Source organism: Styela clava, chromosome 1, assembly GCF_964204865.1.
Source record: "Styela clava chromosome 1, kaStyClav1.hap1.2, whole genome shotgun sequence".
Taxonomy (NCBI): Eukaryota; Metazoa; Chordata; class Ascidiacea; order Stolidobranchia; family Styelidae; genus Styela; species Styela clava.
In genome coordinates this window covers 87,908-106,139 of record NC_135250.1, presented here as the reverse complement: position 1 = coordinate 106,139, position 18,232 = coordinate 87,908, and the positions used below count along the sequence as shown (strand labels likewise).

General features: G+C 34.6%; 1 protein-coding gene across 1 annotated transcript; it reads right to left on the bottom strand.

The window, feature by feature from the left end:
* Positions 1 to 960: 960 nt before the first annotated feature.
* On the bottom strand, positions 961 to 17,996 carry LOC120338253 (NF-kappa-B inhibitor alpha-like). The gene is made up of 7 exons (XM_039406216.2): positions 17,620 to 17,996; positions 16,102 to 16,201; positions 10,500 to 10,605; positions 10,199 to 10,292; positions 9,702 to 9,842; positions 4,206 to 4,410; positions 961 to 2,269 (listed from the first exon to the last, which is right to left on the bottom strand). The coding sequence occupies exons 1-7, from the start codon at positions 17,843 to 17,845 to the stop codon at positions 2,071 to 2,073; spliced, it is 1,071 nt and encodes a 356-aa protein (XP_039262150.1). The 5' UTR covers positions 17,846 to 17,996; the 3' UTR covers positions 961 to 2,070.
* Between the last annotated feature and the right edge of the window lie 236 nt (positions 17,997 to 18,232).

The following is an 18,232-nucleotide window of genomic DNA, read 5'->3' as shown; positions in this document are numbered from 1 at the left end:
ACGTATCAAAATTAAATACATCAGGCAGCTTATCTCATATTTTTATGTCCACAGATCGCCGTGGTATTTTAGTTTAGTAGTATTTTTATTTTGACATAAGAAGTCGCAACCGCGAGTTACGTTGCACACAATTAAATTAATATATAAGAACATTTTAGAATCTCGTGGCTGTCATGGATTGAATATTTTACGCGACAGAAAAATCATTATACCTTAAAAAGGCGGTCCTTTTAACGAGCGCGTAATCGCGGTGACTGTCACAGTCGGCAATGGGAATTTCCGACTTTCGTATTTAATTATAGATAAAAACCCTACAAAGTCATTGCGTGAATCCTGAATGTTATTTCGAGTTCAAATGATGACTTAATAAATCGACAATAATGGCAATTCTACTAGTCAAATGATAATTCCTTGGTAAAATTTAGGAAAAAATTCGCACGATAGCTTGTTACCTTGTTTTGCATTATCAATTTTACAAAACGGCGCTAGTGCGCTTTATGCAGAACTAGAAATTGAAACAATAACCCAATAGGACTCCTCAAATTTGTCGTTTCTGTTTGTTAGCAAGAGCCGTGGGCTAATTCATGCAGAATTCAAGAAATTGGTTCAGTGACGCGCAAGTTCCGTGTACAATCAAAGCAGCCTGGGTACTCGATATATGAGTAGCAAAATGACATTCTAATACTTAGAGAATGACATCGACAGGTTATTGTTACGTGACGATACACGGCGCGGTGTTTTGCGGTAGGCGATCCAAGTTCGCTCCACCAAAATTATGGAAAGTGTCCGCCCCTGCTTTGCGGCTCCACCTATCCAACATTGCTGATCTCCATTGTACTCGTAAATCACATTCGGTGATGGTATTCAAAAGTAGAGTACAAATTAAAAACGGATTCGTTGATTACCCGTGCGAACCCTTTGAATCCCCCCACCACTCCCAACATATTTTACTTCACATAATCAGATTGATAGACTTTATCACTTTATTTATTTACAGCAGTTTGGAAAGAAAACAAGAAGAAAGCAGAAGATAAATGTTAATATGTTGGATTGCTGATCTCCCGGATGGAGAGATTGCTTAGGAAGCCAAGACCCAGTAGCTCCCCAGGATTATGTGGCTGCTTGATCAGAGTATTGTTTAGGGTGAAAGATACTTTATCTGTGGTACAGGAAGAATTATGTGGCCCATACTTGATATGAACATAGTATTCTCACTTTTACAAGTCTGTCAGAGAGTTACAAACGGGTTAATTCTCAATCATTAGAATCTCATGTCCTAAGGGTAAAAAATCACGAACCTTTTGGGTTATCAACTACTAATTAGCAGATGCAATCAGACATGCGAGATGTATAATTTATACATGTAGAAACTATGAATGACACAGAAACTTGAGCTGGCAAACAGCAATTATTCGTGATTCAAATTTAAATGCTTTTGACTTCAATCAAATCTCGTTTAATATTCCAAATTTCAATCATTTATGTTTCATCCAAATATCACAAACAAGCGGTTCTTACGGCAGATATGGCTCAATGGTTCAATTCAAATTAAAAAATCAGCCAGCCTTGACCTACACATAGCAGAATGAAACAGAAGCCAAAACCAGTCTCCATAATAGATTGAAACAAATTCCAGCCAAATATCAGTAAAAAACAAATGGATCTGATTGTGGAATACTCTGTGAAATAGCAGAATCAATAACGTTATAATATACATAGGGTGCACCATAAAAATAATAATAAAAAAACGATAAATACAACAATTAGTGACCCCAGGTTGGGTATGGTATTAGTCAGTTGAACTTATTGCAATGTCACAACCCCTGCAGTGCCTGCATCCCGCTGGCATTGAATTTTAAACCAATGAAGACACTGCAATATAGCAGGGAATGAAATGACGCTTGGTGCCGGACCAATTATTTGATTAAATTTTTACATTTCATTGTGTTATTGTACAGGGAAGGGAGCGTTTCTCACGTCTATCGGTCTTATTGGTCATACGCAATATTGCAAGGCTAAAGCCAACATTGCAGCCACTGGCTCGGCATTCAGTCTACTCTGTACAGACATTTATCGTTGTTTTACTGGCAAGTTTCTCAGCTGCATCATCATGGAACAGTTCAACGCATCTTTAATTTTTTGTGTACGAGCGAGATCCCATGGTCTTGTTTCATCAGCTGTTTCTATAGTTACGCTGGCACCACGCGTCATCAGATATCTGGTCTCTTGTTCAAGTTCGTATCCTACCGCTAGGTGGAGTGGAGAGCAACTGTCGAGAATATAAAAATAACCAATTTTAGCAAGGAGAAATGTGAATTTTGAATACCTGGAATAAAATGGCCACCTCACACAGAAGGTGATGAAATTTACCTGACCCCAAGACACCCCATCAGGATATTTTATAAAATAATTCATTTGTTTCAGTCAAATGAATCGACTCACAAACACTAGAATACATTTTATGGACATGAATTCGGGTCAATTTGACTCAAATAAATTGACTTTAGGTTGAGATATTTCATTTTCACAATCTATTTCATTCTCTCAATGTGAACAGGATCTAGTCAGCAGCTGCTAATATACTGTAAGCTTCCAGGCTGGTGCCAACCCCAATATTAACAAGCTAATTCTGATTTTAAAGATGTACCGATACCACTTTTGTCACCGATACCGATCCGATACCAACTAAAAACGCCGATGCCGATACGCCAATATTACAAAATGGCCGATATTCCGATACTATGTAAATATTGCCTCACATATGCTGGGCAGACGGCTCAAAACACTATCTTTGAGCATTATTCATACTACACATTATTTCAGATATCAAAAGGATATAATACATCATGAAAAATTGATGGTTTGGATTCAGATGTGTTAATTAATTTAAAGGCATTGTGTACTGACGCTAGTAATCTCGGTGTTCAATTAGAAAACTCATAGGCAGGGATGGGCAGGAAATTAATTAATAATATATCGCAAATATTATCGTATATTTCGAGATAGTCTGGTCGACCACGGCATTAAAATTACTAGGAAATTGTATAGTTAAACAAAATTAAAATTATTGGAATCACAATATTTAATACCTGTGTAGAGAGATAATTGAGTCGGAATTTAGCTTAATATCGATGGACTAAATGACACTAGTCAGAACACAGTCAGAATTCATACCCGTGCCAGAAAATGCGTATGCTGTTAATAAAGACTACAGACTTTTTTACACTATGATTTAAAACTGGGAGCGTAGTTGCTCTTATTTTTGTGCTTGTCAATTACCACCACAATTTATAGTTATAAATACCGTAATGCCTATTAAGTCTACCTTTTTAGAGCAATTTCATTTATATCACTGATGCCTTATGACTGCTTTACAATGATAACATTATCAAAGCCTAATTTATATGTCCCTGGATTTTAGGAAAGTGAATTATATTTATGAGGGAGATTTTACAATGTATTCGGAATTTCAGTATCGAAAATATTTTCAGAATGTATTCGAAATAGTCGATGGGTATGGCTATCCCCGCTCATAAGGTTTTGCTACCAGGGTGGTAAAATAAATGAATGAATGTTTAGCCTACTTATCCTATCAAATTGATACATTGAGTTACGTGCGCAAGATTTTGTTCCAATATGACGACATGTTTTGTATTTTACACATTAGAAAATCCACTAATATTCGATTGATATATTTGTTCATAAATACTATGTAATATTAAAAACGTCAATATAAAAATTTGGCACTAAAAATAGCCAAATTAGTTGAGCGTTTGGCTGATAAATAACTAAGAACAGGTCAGAATCCCATTCTCGTTTCTACTTGCGGGGGTGGGGACGTGTGTGGCTCATAGTTCACGATTCCCCCCCCAAGCAAAAAATAATTTAAACATCAGTCTTCTAACTTATTTTTTAAGACATTCTGGATAATATTAAAAAGGTAAACATATCGGAAATATCGTTCTTCATTTAGCCGATACCGATACACTACCGATACCGATACATCGGTACATCTCTAATTCTGATATTAGATTCATTGAAGCCTTTGCTTCAAACAAGGAACCTCTGATATGTTAGACACTATCCGACAACTGATAGTCTTAACTTGAATACGAAAGTTGCAAATCTGGGTGAATGAGGAAAATTCAGCCCAAGGTACCATATAGTAGGCATTAACTCTTTAACAGAATCCTAGATAAACTTACCCATCATAAGTTGTTGCATTCACATTCGCTGACATTTTCAACAAAATGTAGAAACACTCTGAATGTCTGCGTTCAAGCGCGTGATGTAGGGCTGTCCGTCCGTACGTTGAATCACCAATGTTCAAGTTGATAATGGGTTGGCGAACCAGGAAGTTCACAACCTCCACTTGATTGTTTATTGTAGCTAGATGAAGCGGAGTTAAACCTGAAATAAAATATGGAGTTGTTGGATTTCAAAATAATTTTTTTGAACCACGGTCATGCGCATTCTGAGGCAGAGGAAGCTCATCTATGGGCAAAGTTTCAGGATTTACTGAAGTGTGAAAAGATACTGAAACTATATGGAAATATAGTGGTATATTACATGATAGAAAGTGCAGTTGACTTGAAGCGGTTGATTAAAAGGAGGGGGGAAAACAGATAAAGGGACTTCAAGATAACTGAAGTTTTTGAAAAAAACCATTGGCATAAAAAATGCTTTGCTCAAGAGGGTAAAATGCCAGTAACGGCCTAAACTAGATTTTTTAGATGCCGACCTGGCATACAAGGTATGTGGAGGGAATGTCAGTTATATTTTTCTAGTGGAGTTCGAATGGTTGAAATAACGAATACATGTACACAGTTTATACTGTTTGACTTCAGATACCGTCCTGAAATAAGGAAGAACAATTGTATATGAATGGTTGATATAGTGATGCGAACACTTTGGTATGAAATGCAAATATAATCTCAACCTTCCCTGGGTCGTGTCCTCGCAAATATTCCTCAACAAATTGCATCAAACATAGAAAAGCAGAAGTTGGACGAAAGTATATTAAAACCGTCATCTTCAGAAAGGGGAAATATATATTTTGAAAACAAAACAGTGGTGATGGGTGTGGAGCTTGGGTATGTGTTGCTTGTATGGTATGGAAGCATAAACTGTGTTCAGTTATGTCAATAGGACTTGCAGAAAAAACTAATAATTAAAACTTCAATTATTCCTCTGAAAAGTGCTTATATTTCAAGTAAATTCCTAGAGCACTGTTTTGAATTGAACCCATGCACACCCCTCAATCCATTCATTCATGAGTTTTGAATTTTCTCGTTGTGGGATTCACCAAGAATTGTTTTGACATGAAGTTGTCAAAGGACAGAAAATAACATGTTTTATTTTGAGTTTGTTATTCATTCCGAAGAATAACAATAGAGGTTTCAGTTGCCACCAGGTGTCAGTAGTTCTGCTTTTGTAGTCACTTGATAGTTTCAATAAATAACGTCGATTCCCCTCCAAACTTGATCAGTATAATTTTTGTTAGTTGGAATCCTAAGACATAAGCCTCCCAGTTTTACAGCATTTGCCATTTCATGGTGAAAGCGAAACAAATTAATTCAGGCTCAAGATTCTGTGAGAAAACCCGATTTCATTTCCAAATCATAGGGGAGCCAACACCTAGTTACTGTTGTGTTGATTCAATAAATGACATTCAGACCATTTGTATAGCACTCATGTGTATTGACATTTATAAAGGTGTGTCCCACACCTGGTGGAAACCCCCAGTATAACCTATGGAATGACTTAGCTAGAATAAGGTATGTTTACTGAAATAATATGAGAAGCCTTGAGTGGGATACGAAAGATTTATGATTCCACTTAACTACAAATTCAAATTTGAATATTAGCTTTTAGAAGGGGCTAACAGGCTTCAAGGGCATATAATGAAATACATTTTGTAATGATCCAGGATATAAGTGATACTTCAATAATTTGGTTAGGTGATACAAACTTCATTTTAACCCTTAAATCATGCTAATGTAGCAGCCTATGAGGAGAATGTTCGAATGAAATATGTGTTGGGTGATAAGTGGGCATGCAGTGTGTTAGGGAGCATATTTCAGCTTGAGCTTTGGAGCCTGCTATTCATTCTTCTTTTAGCTCCCCACTGTGTTGATTGAAAATAAATTCCATTGAATGCCAGAACAACCCACAACACAAGGGAAGTCGGTAGGAAATGCCCGTAACATTACACCCAGCCAGTCATGGGGAATCATATTACAACGCTTGTCCTGATTAGTGTGATATCCTAGACTTATTCTTTGGGTTTGAATTAATTTTCGGTTTTGAATATCAAATGTTCCGCATAGATTTATTCAATGCTACTTATGAGGCAGAAAATTCCAATTCACACATAATCACATATATTCATGTCAAACTTTGGATTTCCCCATATTATGTTATTCAATTATCAAAGTTGGATAAAATAACTATACTTCACTGATAGCATTAAGTTTTATAAGCTAGGAGGGAAACAATAGCATGAAGTTCATACCCTATTTGAATCAAACTATGAGGAACTTACAAGATTTCATATTTTCAATGGCCAAAAATTTTCAAAAATTACAAATCAAATTTTAAATTGTGAAAAGGTTTATTTTCTGTCATCACCTTTCACCTAGTTCACAAAACAAAAGCAATGTGAACAATTCTGGAATTTTTTAACATGATACTCGAAATTATTCTCCCATTAGCTCAGAATTATTAGCGAATCCACAAACATATAAAAAATTTGAATGATCAAATGAAAATCCCAGATAGAGGTTTAAAAAAAAAAATTTCCAGATGCCAATCGGAACAATTTATGCAGAGGTTCAAAAAAAGATTATAACAAAACCTTCGCAATCAAAAAGTTTTTTTTTATGTGCCATGGTGATTACTCGATTTGGCAGTTGCTATTATTTACGCATTTTAAATATATATTCCTTAATAATCTCTAAATGTAATATTATTACATTCACAATTGACTTGAGAAAAAAAAAAGTTAAACCTGGCATAGCATTACAGATTATTTCCTGAAAATTTCAGAAACTTTCCAAATCTTTTGCATAACCTATGAAATTTTCATTGAGTATAATTAGCTGCAGATGCGTAGAAAACTTTTCTGAAACTTTCCATTAACAACTGGCGTCAGTATACGTAACCATTTGATAAAGTACGCCCTCAGGTCATGAATATGGGATTTATCAACTAAAACTAAATTCCTGTTGCCAGAAGAAATAAAATTTATTGCATTCCTAGACTAATCATAGTTTGGAAAAGATGAAATAAATAAAGCAGACACTTTGAGAACACTTTCATAAATTCCATATCGGAATACATTAAATTCTTAAGCAAATTGTTCTAGTTCTCAATAAATGAAGGTATTGTTATTTGTAAGTTTGTGATTCTGGCTGGCAGGAAGTTATCAACAAACCGAGACATATTTGCTTGTCATAATTTTCGGTTGACAAATTTGCATTCTGTAGTTTTACCATAAAAAAATTTTGTGAATATAATTTAGAAATACCAATCATCTTTGCTTTGGTATTTCAGTCAACAATTCTAAGAAAGATTTGAATTTTCAAAATGTAAATGAAAACTACAATATTCCATGGACATGAATCCGAATTTTACAGATTTGACATGAAAAAACAAGAATTTAGACTAGATTTTGAATTCATAGCTTTTTAGAACAGTTCTGAATCATATTTATTATTCAGGAATCTGAGACAAAACACGTTTTCAATGGAACAACAGACAGATTATTCAAACAAGACCAACCCAAACGGAAATGTCGGAAACTACCAGAATGATAAATAAAAAACAAATTCAAAACAGTCACAGAATGTCACATCAAAATCCCCAGTCATGAAACCAGTAAACAACATAATGTCTGATAGAAGAACATTCAATTATGAATTAAAGGAGAATGAATAAGTTTATTTGAAGATAAAATGACCAAAACTTTGTGAAATTTAAATAAATTACAGCCAGAACTAGGTCTCAGTTTGGCAATTTCTTTACAAAATTATACTTTATTTAGTCACAATATCCCATTGGTGATTATTTTTTAGTCAACTATGACAAATATGGCGTCCCTCATGGTGAATATATCTATCTGTCTGTATTTGTTGTTGGTGACATATGTCAGGAAATTTCAATATGAGTCTATTTTTTGATAAATCTGAAAAACCCAAAGTATGAGCAAGTCATTTTGAATCATTCGCACACTTTTCTATTGCTGAACATTAGTTTTTATCAAAATCCACAACTCATATAAGCATTAATTTAGAATTTTCATTTTGGGGTAAATATTATTCAAATATGATAGGCCTTGTTGAAAGTGAAAATTCTCAAATTATTCCTTTCTGCTATCTACAATTTTGTTAACAAAAACACGAAATAGTCTAGGAACACAATATTCAAATACAATGTCTAACATAGACTACTTTGGCAAACATTCGTGGGGTTTTCCATAATTCTTGACATCAATAATGCATGAAAGCTCTAAGCAGTGTTACAATGCATTAGGAGTCAAGGTTTTGACAAAATTTTGTGAAATTTGATCCAACAGTTTCCTTGACAGTGATGACATGGATTACTTCTCATATAGAATGATATATGGTAGTCTTATCATATTTGCTAAATTTCACTTTGTGACACTTTTTTTTCATGTGTCTGCTTTACAAAAAGTCTGGCTTTTTTGATCCTATCTCACAAACATGGAATACTTTTTTTGTCGTAGTTTGACCTTGAACTAATCCAGTAAGATGCAGGAAGACTCTTAGGCCCTTCCACTATGACTTGCATTATATCTCAATTAGAGCTCATTAAATTCTCCATTCCTTCTCACTTATATCCGACAATCTAAGATTAGCAACTCAATACATTTTATGGCGAACACACAGGAGGGATTTTCCACATGAGCTATTAATATTGATTTCCTGATCAATACGATTGCTGAAATATCACGCTATTTGTGAAGAAATAATGATTTTCCCATCTGCGATTCATGACCTAATAAAGGTTTCTAGAATTATCATTGATGACACTCTCATTATAAATTCAGATAAATTATTTGGTCATAATATGGCTATTTTAACCAGATAGTTGGGCTGAAGCCAAGCAGACACTGCTGATATCTAAGCCATTTCACCAGATTTGATATCTATTCTCAAAATATGCTATTTCATATTGTATTTCCATTTATATTATTAGAGATCAAATTAATAATTGCAAGGCGAGTTGCAGACGTTGCACATAGTTGGCCTCTACTCAGGGAATTATTTGAATTACCATATAAATATAGTTGAACAGCCCCATTTTCCTCAGTTCATTTTAATTGATGATGGTTATTCAATATTTAACTGTACTTGTTAGACATAAGCGTCATATCAATATCCCTCAAATCTCCTAAAACATTGTTTCCTGACCATGAAAGAATTTTGTTGTTTTCGATGTACTTTTACTAAAATTGTTTAGTTATTTAGTATTCATGTGATACATATTTAGAAACTATTCGAACTGTACAAAAAAGCCAGAGTGGTGGTTGAGCGAACCAATAACTGAAACATAGTTTATATGAGTAGTGAAGGGGAGAATGAGGAGTCGAAAAGTACCCAAAGAAAGAGAGGAATGTGTCGAAAAAATTTGGGAAAACCAATACTCTATCAGCTTTACAATTTAACAACATAATTTACCTTCATAATTCTTGTCATTGATATTCTGAGGCAAGTTGGATTCCTGAAGTCCGATGGATTCCGTTCCATCGAGAGGGGAGAGAATCATTCTAACACAGGATAACCGACCATGCTCGCATGCTGTATGGAGAGGTGTGTTCCCTGGAGTAAGATGGATATTATGAGAGTTATTTTCAGTTGGGATAAAATTACCGCATGTTTGTGAAGAAAGCTGACATCAAGAAATAATAAATAATTGCCCTGTTATAAGTTTGCTGGATGATTTTGTTTCGATTACATTCTAAAGACACTTGCATGTCGAAACCCTAGTTTGATTGTTATATGTGAGAAAATTTCCGGGAATCTCACAGTCTCAAGGTGGTTCATGCAACCCCTGATGAGTAAGACTAATCCTCTACCAATCACTTCACGCAATAAATTATTTTGGCTTAATAACCCCCACATCCGATGTGAAGCAATAATAGGAAGAAAGGTTCACAGCTTTTCTCTCAACTGACCTCTTTTATCTTTTGAGTTGAAATCTGCTCCATAAACAATGAGGAATCTGACAACTTCAGGTAGGTTTGCGTAGACTGCTAGATGAAGGGAGGTCTGAATGAGAGTTCATTTGTCAGTGGCTGCAAGTAAATCTCAACCCACAAAATGCACAAATTAGTCGATAATTATTTTGTTACTGCTTCTCTTATGCACCAAATAGTAGGTGATAGCTGTCCCAGTGATTGAAATCCTTACGTTTGAAGTATAAGCTTTCGCTAGTTATGAGTGAATGAAAAATTTTTACCCAATGAAACTACTCACATGAACTTCCGTTGTGAAATAATTCAAGCATTTGGGATCAGGACATTCTTGGATTAAATTGACGATTTCTTTTATATTCTTCTCGAGGATCGCTGTGTGCAGTGCCCTAAAAAAGGATTGAATTGGTTGAAGAAGACATGACCTTTGGAAAGGGTGATACGACCTCTTGGTGACTTTTTATTTTTATCCGAGCATAAAAGAGTGACCTGGCAGAGCAGCAACAATCACATCAAAATTCCAACAAAAATAAACAACAATCAGGATTGAGGGTGTGAGCTTTGTTGTGTGAATATCTTTCTATACTTCAATACTTGATTGAAAAACAAGATATTCATTCATGCAATTTATTGTTTGGTTGTTGACAATAGTGATTGGTAGAATGGCAGGAAGTGAATTGAACCATGAACTTTCACTGCAAATAATGATAAGAATAGAAGAATGGTCGCCGATGCCCATTGAGTGAATTGTAAAGGAAATTATTGAAGCGCTAAGCTGGTGACTAAAGCCCCATCAACACCAGCATAATTTTGGACCGACATTTATGGGTTGAAACTGCCATTATTTTATTTGAAATAAATTATTAGAACACTCCATGCTGAAAGTGTGTCTAATATGAAACATAAATACACACTTTACCTGACTGACCCAATTTCATGCCAAAGGGTGAATTCCTATAGACTTTGGACATTGGATGGGCATTTGTAAAAACGAAAGTACTTTAAAAATAGATTGACCTATATGTGACCTGAAGTATGCTTCAGTGAAACCATATTTTCTGTTTAGAAGTAATCGGAAAGTGTGTTCCAGTGGTCATTGTTCCAGGTAATATGAATATTGTCGAATAAATCAATTATCCCAATATTAGGATTCCATTTCAATAGGATTCCGATGGCATTTCCACTAAACAGCTCTAAAAAGTGAAATTGCTCAATCAAGGTCCCAACGGACTGAATACGGACAATGATAAAATGAAAGTGCACATTGGACACAACCCAAGTCACGTTTCACACCGAAGGGAATCCTAAGGAATTTGTGCAACAAATGGATAAAGTGAAAGTACACATTGCACAAAAAAGATCAAACCAAGTAACGTTCCAAACTGGAAGGGGAGTCCCAAATAGGCAATATGATAAATATGGACAAATGGCTGACCCGAGTCACGTAGACACTGTGGGGAATCCTAAGGAATTTCTGCAAGAAATGGACAATGGACAAAATGAGAGTAAATATGGGAATTGGGAAACCTAATGGCAAATAACAAAAACCAGAAAAAGATTTCAAAACTAATTATTAATTGGGTTCTTGGTAATTGTTCTGAGCAAAATCCCCGTCATTACAAGACGCCTGGAATTTGAAAGCAACGATAAATTTCAACTGTAATACTGCACTCAAGCACTTTGATATCAAGACTGGAATTCCCCTCTTTCAGACAATTTAATACCAAGAAATCCTTCCGAGGCCACAAGAGTTAATTTTTAACAAATTCTATTTTTGCTCTCAATTTATGATTAAATATTTACACATCCCTGATTTGATTTTTATTATAATCTCAAATTTGTTTCCAATTCGTACACCAGGAGTTGCCTAGAATCAAAATATTCAATATTCTTGATTGAAATATTTCAATATTAAATCAGATCATGCCATAACTTTGCATAGCCAACAGAACAGTCTGCATGAGTTGAAGCCAAATTTATTAAACTCATAAGTTTGTAGTATTCAGGTTTTCTCAAAGATGTAATCATACACAAACTAAAACGAAAGACATCTTAATTTGACACTCACAAACAACCATGAATATTAATCAATATTTACTGAGTATCTAAGTCAGGGGTGTGCAACAGGCGGCCCGCGAGCCACAACCCGGCCCGCCAAGCCATTTAGTGTGGCCCTTGTCAACACTCTGATTTTTACATATCAAGCATAAAATCCCAATCCGACAGTTTAATTAGACCTGACGATTAAGACCTCTTTTTGGTAGCTCAGATCGAAACAGTAATTTGATCATGACAGTACGTGACGTAAGCATTCTTTGGATTTGTGGTTTAGACTCAGTCAGTTATAAGCTCTGTCTAGCAGATTACGTTTATAGATAAAATGTGTTATCTCACTAGACAGGAATTGTTGTTAGCCGCTATTGCTTTTTCACTTGATTTGCTCGTTTACAACAATACATTGTGATGTAATAATCCCTCATAGTGATTGCTAGACACTTTCCAGTCACTAGGTTTCAAGAGTTTGAAGCAGTTCTGTAGCCTATTTTGCTAGTTTCGTGAGGGTAATATTTTTTTGATAATTTCAGAGCTAGTAATATGTCGGCAGCTAAGAAGCAAAAAATTGATGAAGAAGGAAGGGTATTCAACAGTGAAAGGTGTACAAAATATTTTGTTGTCCCACACAACCAAAGTGCTGTCTGCCTCGTTTGTCAAAGTACTAATGCAGTTATCAAAGAGTATAATGTTAAACGTCATTACATAACTGAGCACTCCTCCCAGTTTGATAAAATTCTTGGTCAGGCACGAGTAGACAAAACGAAACATTTAAAAAAATCCATTGAAAAACAACAAAGTTTTTTACCACTTACAAGAAGGACTCAGAACTGGTGACAAAGTTGAGTTTTAAACTTTGTGAATGTATGGCGGAAAAGGGAAAGCCTTTCAGTGACGGAGAATTTATTAAAAACTGTTTGACAAAATTTACAGAATATGCATGCCCAGAGCAAAAACATTTGGTGGAGCAAATCAGCCTTTCCCGCTTTACTGTTTCAGGCCGAACAAATGATCTTTCAGATAATATCAAAGAAACTTTGAAAGAGAGATTGAAATCGTGTGAAGATTTCAGTCTGGCATTGGATGAGAGCACTGATATCAGTGACACAAGTTTGCGTTCAACTCACTATTTCTGTAAGAAACCCTAATATTGCCGTAATATAACTAGCAAAAATAAACAATTTTTGTACCGGTAATCACGAGAAAGTCTATATTAAATAAAGTTACTTGAATTTGGCCCGCCGGTGAAAAAGGTTGCACACCCCTGATCTAAGCAATGTTAATTATATTTGGAGAACAAAAATAAATCAGGAAATCAGCCGAAATCAAATTAATATCATGAATGAAAAATGCATGCAATAAAGCAGTTGGACTGAGATCAATCGTCTGCTAACTAGAATTCGCTTGAAAAAACCCTAGATTTTTTTTTTTTGAGAATTAAGATAACAAAATTATTTCGTTTTCTATAAAAATCTAGAACGCATAGCCGTAGTTGAAATTGAAAAAGATAATTTTACAAGTTTTGTTGGACAAAATACTTTGAAAAATTTAATAAACGATCATGGTTTTTTAAAAGTGTGAATTTTCATTTTAATTGCATAAACAAACTGACATGAGATGACTCATCAAGTGATATTCCTCACCATAGATACAGCCCAAGCATGAAAAAAACATAATATTGGGGAAATTATCACTGGGATACACTTGGGCTGAACATGGATGAGAATACTTGCTGCAATGCTTGCAATTGTGCAATTGCCTGGGATATTATCATTTTATCATAGATGGGACAGACTAACTGCGGTTGCTCTTCATGTGTTACCCACACATGAATGACACATAATCAAATGAAATCATCTCCTTGATAGCAGGACAAAGAACAAGGGTTTATGAAATCACAATGTAAATAAAACTATCATTGTGTGTTTGATCACAAAGCAACAGCAAGAGAATGGAGAAAGTAAGAAATAGTCCAAAAAGTGTGATCTCAAAGCGACATGATAGATAGGGATGGATTTTCCCTGACCACATACTTGGAAAGGGGTGAGCGAAAATTTTCCAATTCCATGAATCATGTGGGATTATCTGGAGAACTGGAAATAGGCGCTGTGGTAGTACCAACATTTATGAAATTGATCGTTTAATATCTGGAGCTGATTACATGATTTCTAATAAATACGTATTCTAGAGATACTATCCCTTCAGCCTGCTTGACCAGAGCCTTCTCAGAAGCAGATGTATGCAAAACACCTCACAGCATTTCCATGAATTTGACAAGCCATTTCCGCTGGCTGAAAAACCACTGGAACCACACAGCCAGTACCAGTCTAATGTATGCACATGTTTATATCTGTGGTTTGACATTCATGTTCAGGCTGGTTAGAGTTGGTTGATGAGCTTAAGATAAAGTTGAGAAAACTTACAACCCTCAGGGCTTCTGAATCTGAACACTTTATTATTGATTTATTAGGATATTTACGCCCAATAAATCAAAGGAGGAACGATAATATGAAATTTTTTTTTAATTTAAAATTCCAAAATCCCATCAACAAGGTGAATTTTGATCAGCTAAAATATAGGAAGCATTTGGCCAATGGAAACGAAAGTACAGTACTCGGGAAGTATCAGACTTTCAGATATTATCAATTGGAATATATTTGGTTATTCTCCTATTCACGGTGCATCGTGTGAGATGATGATATTTTAAAAACTTATCTAATTTACATTTGAATAAATAACACATTATCAGTTCACATCAGAAAGAGAAGAGTTCTGTTTATATATATTGTAATGACTACATTGTGAAGATAATATTGATCTTGTTTACTGGTTGCCGATGATTCACTGCTATATCTGTCGAATCAGTCTAAATTTAAACCTTTCCCTGGAGATTCTAATTCAAATTATATTTGGCACCCGTGGAGAAAGTATGCCTTCATTGTAAAATCCACAAATAAATTTAGTTTTGATCACATTTACACATTGGAACAGATACTAAGGTCGGAAAAGTCTCCCCTGCAGGAAAGTCCATTGGTATAAGGTAAAACCATTTGTTACCATATTTACATTAAATTAAATATTATTAATCTAATTTCTGTACAATAACCAAAAAATTGCCATATTTACAATAAAATATTCTCAAAACAGTATGATTCATCAAATTTAGTCCAACATATTAGGACAAAACAATTTATATAAATTTAAATTGTGAAACTAATACCTGAAAATACATCATTATGTAACAATGATTCATCTGGCAAACCCCCATTGTAACATAACTTGATATTATTCCAGAACAATTATTTTCAAATGAATGAAGGTTTGTATTGAAAGGAAAATAAATACTCTTCCCCATTAAATGAGTTCAAAGAAATTTGATTCATCAAAAAAATTCCCAGCCTACCTAAAAAATGTTTCATGAAGATTCAAGAAATTGAAAAAATTTTCAGGTTTGTGGGTTCCAGATTGATAAAAATATTTTTCCAGAACTACTGGTCGATAGAATTTGATTTACAGAGACTGTTTTGACTTATTCACAGTCGAGCCCCCGTTTGTATTTCCTGACATTCATGCTTTTGACTGTGGATTCATGTGAAATTCATTTTCCAATCATGTGCTGTGTCATATTGATCAATGATAGTGTCTTGGTGTAAAACAGTGATTCAGAAATATGTAATAGGGAGAAATTATAATTTAGTTAACAGGGAATTGAATTCTGCTTCGTGAACATTTTTAACTTTGAAAATAACAGAAATTTTATGACCAATCCTAACCATCCCACTAAATACTAAAGCATGCATTGAATAAACAACTTCAATGAAGCATCAACTTACGATAGTCCGCCATCAGGAATGTATCGAGCGTACAACTCATCTTCCGGCTGCATGCTTCTGTACCCTATGGACTCTAGTCGTTCCGGTTCAAATTCTTCAGCTGTAATTAAAAAATATTGGCCGATTGCATGTTCGTCTTGTTACAAATGCATACATTTATGTGGCAGGATGATGGTAAGTAGCCTAGCAATTATCACAGAATCAATCCATACCAGATTCAAACTTGCAAATATTTCCTACTCAGCATAACCTTCAAATTAAACCATATTAAAACGCCATAACAAATTTATTCATCATACCTGAAGATTCAACTTTGTCAATTTTAATTTTAATAATTCTCATATTGGAAGTCTACACTGACTATAATAAGCCAACTAACAACTGACATATTTTGCATTCATTTGAAACGGTTTTTCCAAATTGCTCTGGGAAATTCTATCTTCAGGTTGACAGGAGGCAATGCAGCAGATTGACCAATGAGATGGAAAACCCGTCAACTGCTAATTACAAAACCATCAATTACCAAGCTTGGGCCATTCTAAATCACACATTAGAAACAAATTTTCCTCCATAATATTTCCATCGCTATTCATCGCAGAGATGGGAAATTAATAGGCTGTCATGAACTGATGCTAACTTGATGAAAATTTTTCAGTGTTTTCTTTTTTAAAAAGTTCCAAAAAATTTACAAAATAATTTTCCATGGTACAATGAAGTCATTTAGGTCAAATGACGTGTTCTAATTGGTTAAGTAATAAGTCATGACATTAGTTAGAAAGCTGGATGAAATAATATTGAGAACAAAACAAACAATAAAGAACATGCGAGTCTGGACTTTCTACTGATAATTTTTAAATTCCAAACATAAATTATGGCTTCGATGAAACAAATATTATTTTAGTTCATGTAATAAAATTTGGATCGTCTGTTCCTCTTTGAAAACAAATATGAGAGATGTGAGAGTGCATGAATAAGGCCCAAACTAAACCACAAGACATTTTGGAAAATATCAATTACTGAGGCAAATAAAATAATCATGCCGAAACCATGATTTAAACAATCACGAAACCAGATTGACTCCCAATCCAATCAATCCTAATCTCAATATTAAATGCAAGGATTCGCAATCCTCACATTCACAAGACCATTCTGGAAACAAACGCGTTTAACGTTACGATCTAACACAAAATATGCCAACACCACAAAACAACATACAAAGCAGGTACTTTCCAAAGTACTAGTACAACCGCAACATAATACATCCGCAACATAATACATCCGATGTAAAGAAGGATTATCTTGCGTTACACAAGAATAATAGAAATCACACTTGCATTACAGCATGACTAATGCATGTAACAAGACCCATTGAACATAGAGATAGACAGTGCTGCATAACACATATTATCTAATATCGACTAAACCAGATAAATTTTATTGGTAACAGTTACGGTATTATATAGGGTTATCACTTCTACCTGATACAATAACACCACTAACAACGCAAATAAAACCTACTTGTCTGTTTCTTTTCTTCTGTTGTGATTTGTTGTTGACCTTGACACATTGTGTTCGTTTCGCCGAGTTTCTCGTCGATAATCTTCAAATTCTCAATTTCTGAAAGAGTAATCGAACCAAGTCCTGAGTCAAAGTTTTCATCGGTGATCGACGCACATTTTTGGTCGTCATGAAAATCATCATGCGATTGTGACGGCATATAATGCGATGTATTTATATTCGACATTTTTTATGTCCACAAGAGTTTTTTCCTTATACTATTTGCTTCAAATGCACTTGATACTGTGATATTTGAACTTTAATTCAATGCGATATATTGTACGTACTTCTAGAAATATCAAAATAGGTTGGTTGCCTGAATATAGTTACATGAACAGCTGAAATCATTTAAAAATAATAATAATTTTTTTCAATTTCAGAAATGTGGTACTTTCATGACTTCATTCCTGAATTCATTATACTGTTTTAAGATAATGGCCAAAATGCCTGCCACCTGCTGGAATCGAGAAATTCCATTTCTATCTGGTCATATCAGTAATCACAAAGAGCCTGATAACTTCATATACTCGTTCGTAAGCGCATAATCATACTGTCTGCCTGTCTTATAATTCCT

Bases quoted from the DNA above. Each gene is read 5' to 3' on its own strand.
- LOC120338253 (XM_039406216.2), bottom strand. From the start codon at position 17,845: ATGTCGAATATAAATACATCGCATTATATGCCGTCACAATCGCATGAT. The intron at 10,606-16,101 runs GTAAGTTGATGC...ATCCTTTTTTAG, and splicing joins ATTCCTGATGGCGGACTATC to GGCACTGCACACAGCGATCC. The intron at 4,411-9,701 runs GTAAATTATGTT...ATTTTATTTCAG, and splicing joins CAATGACAAGAATTATGAAG to GTTTAACTCCGCTTCATCTA.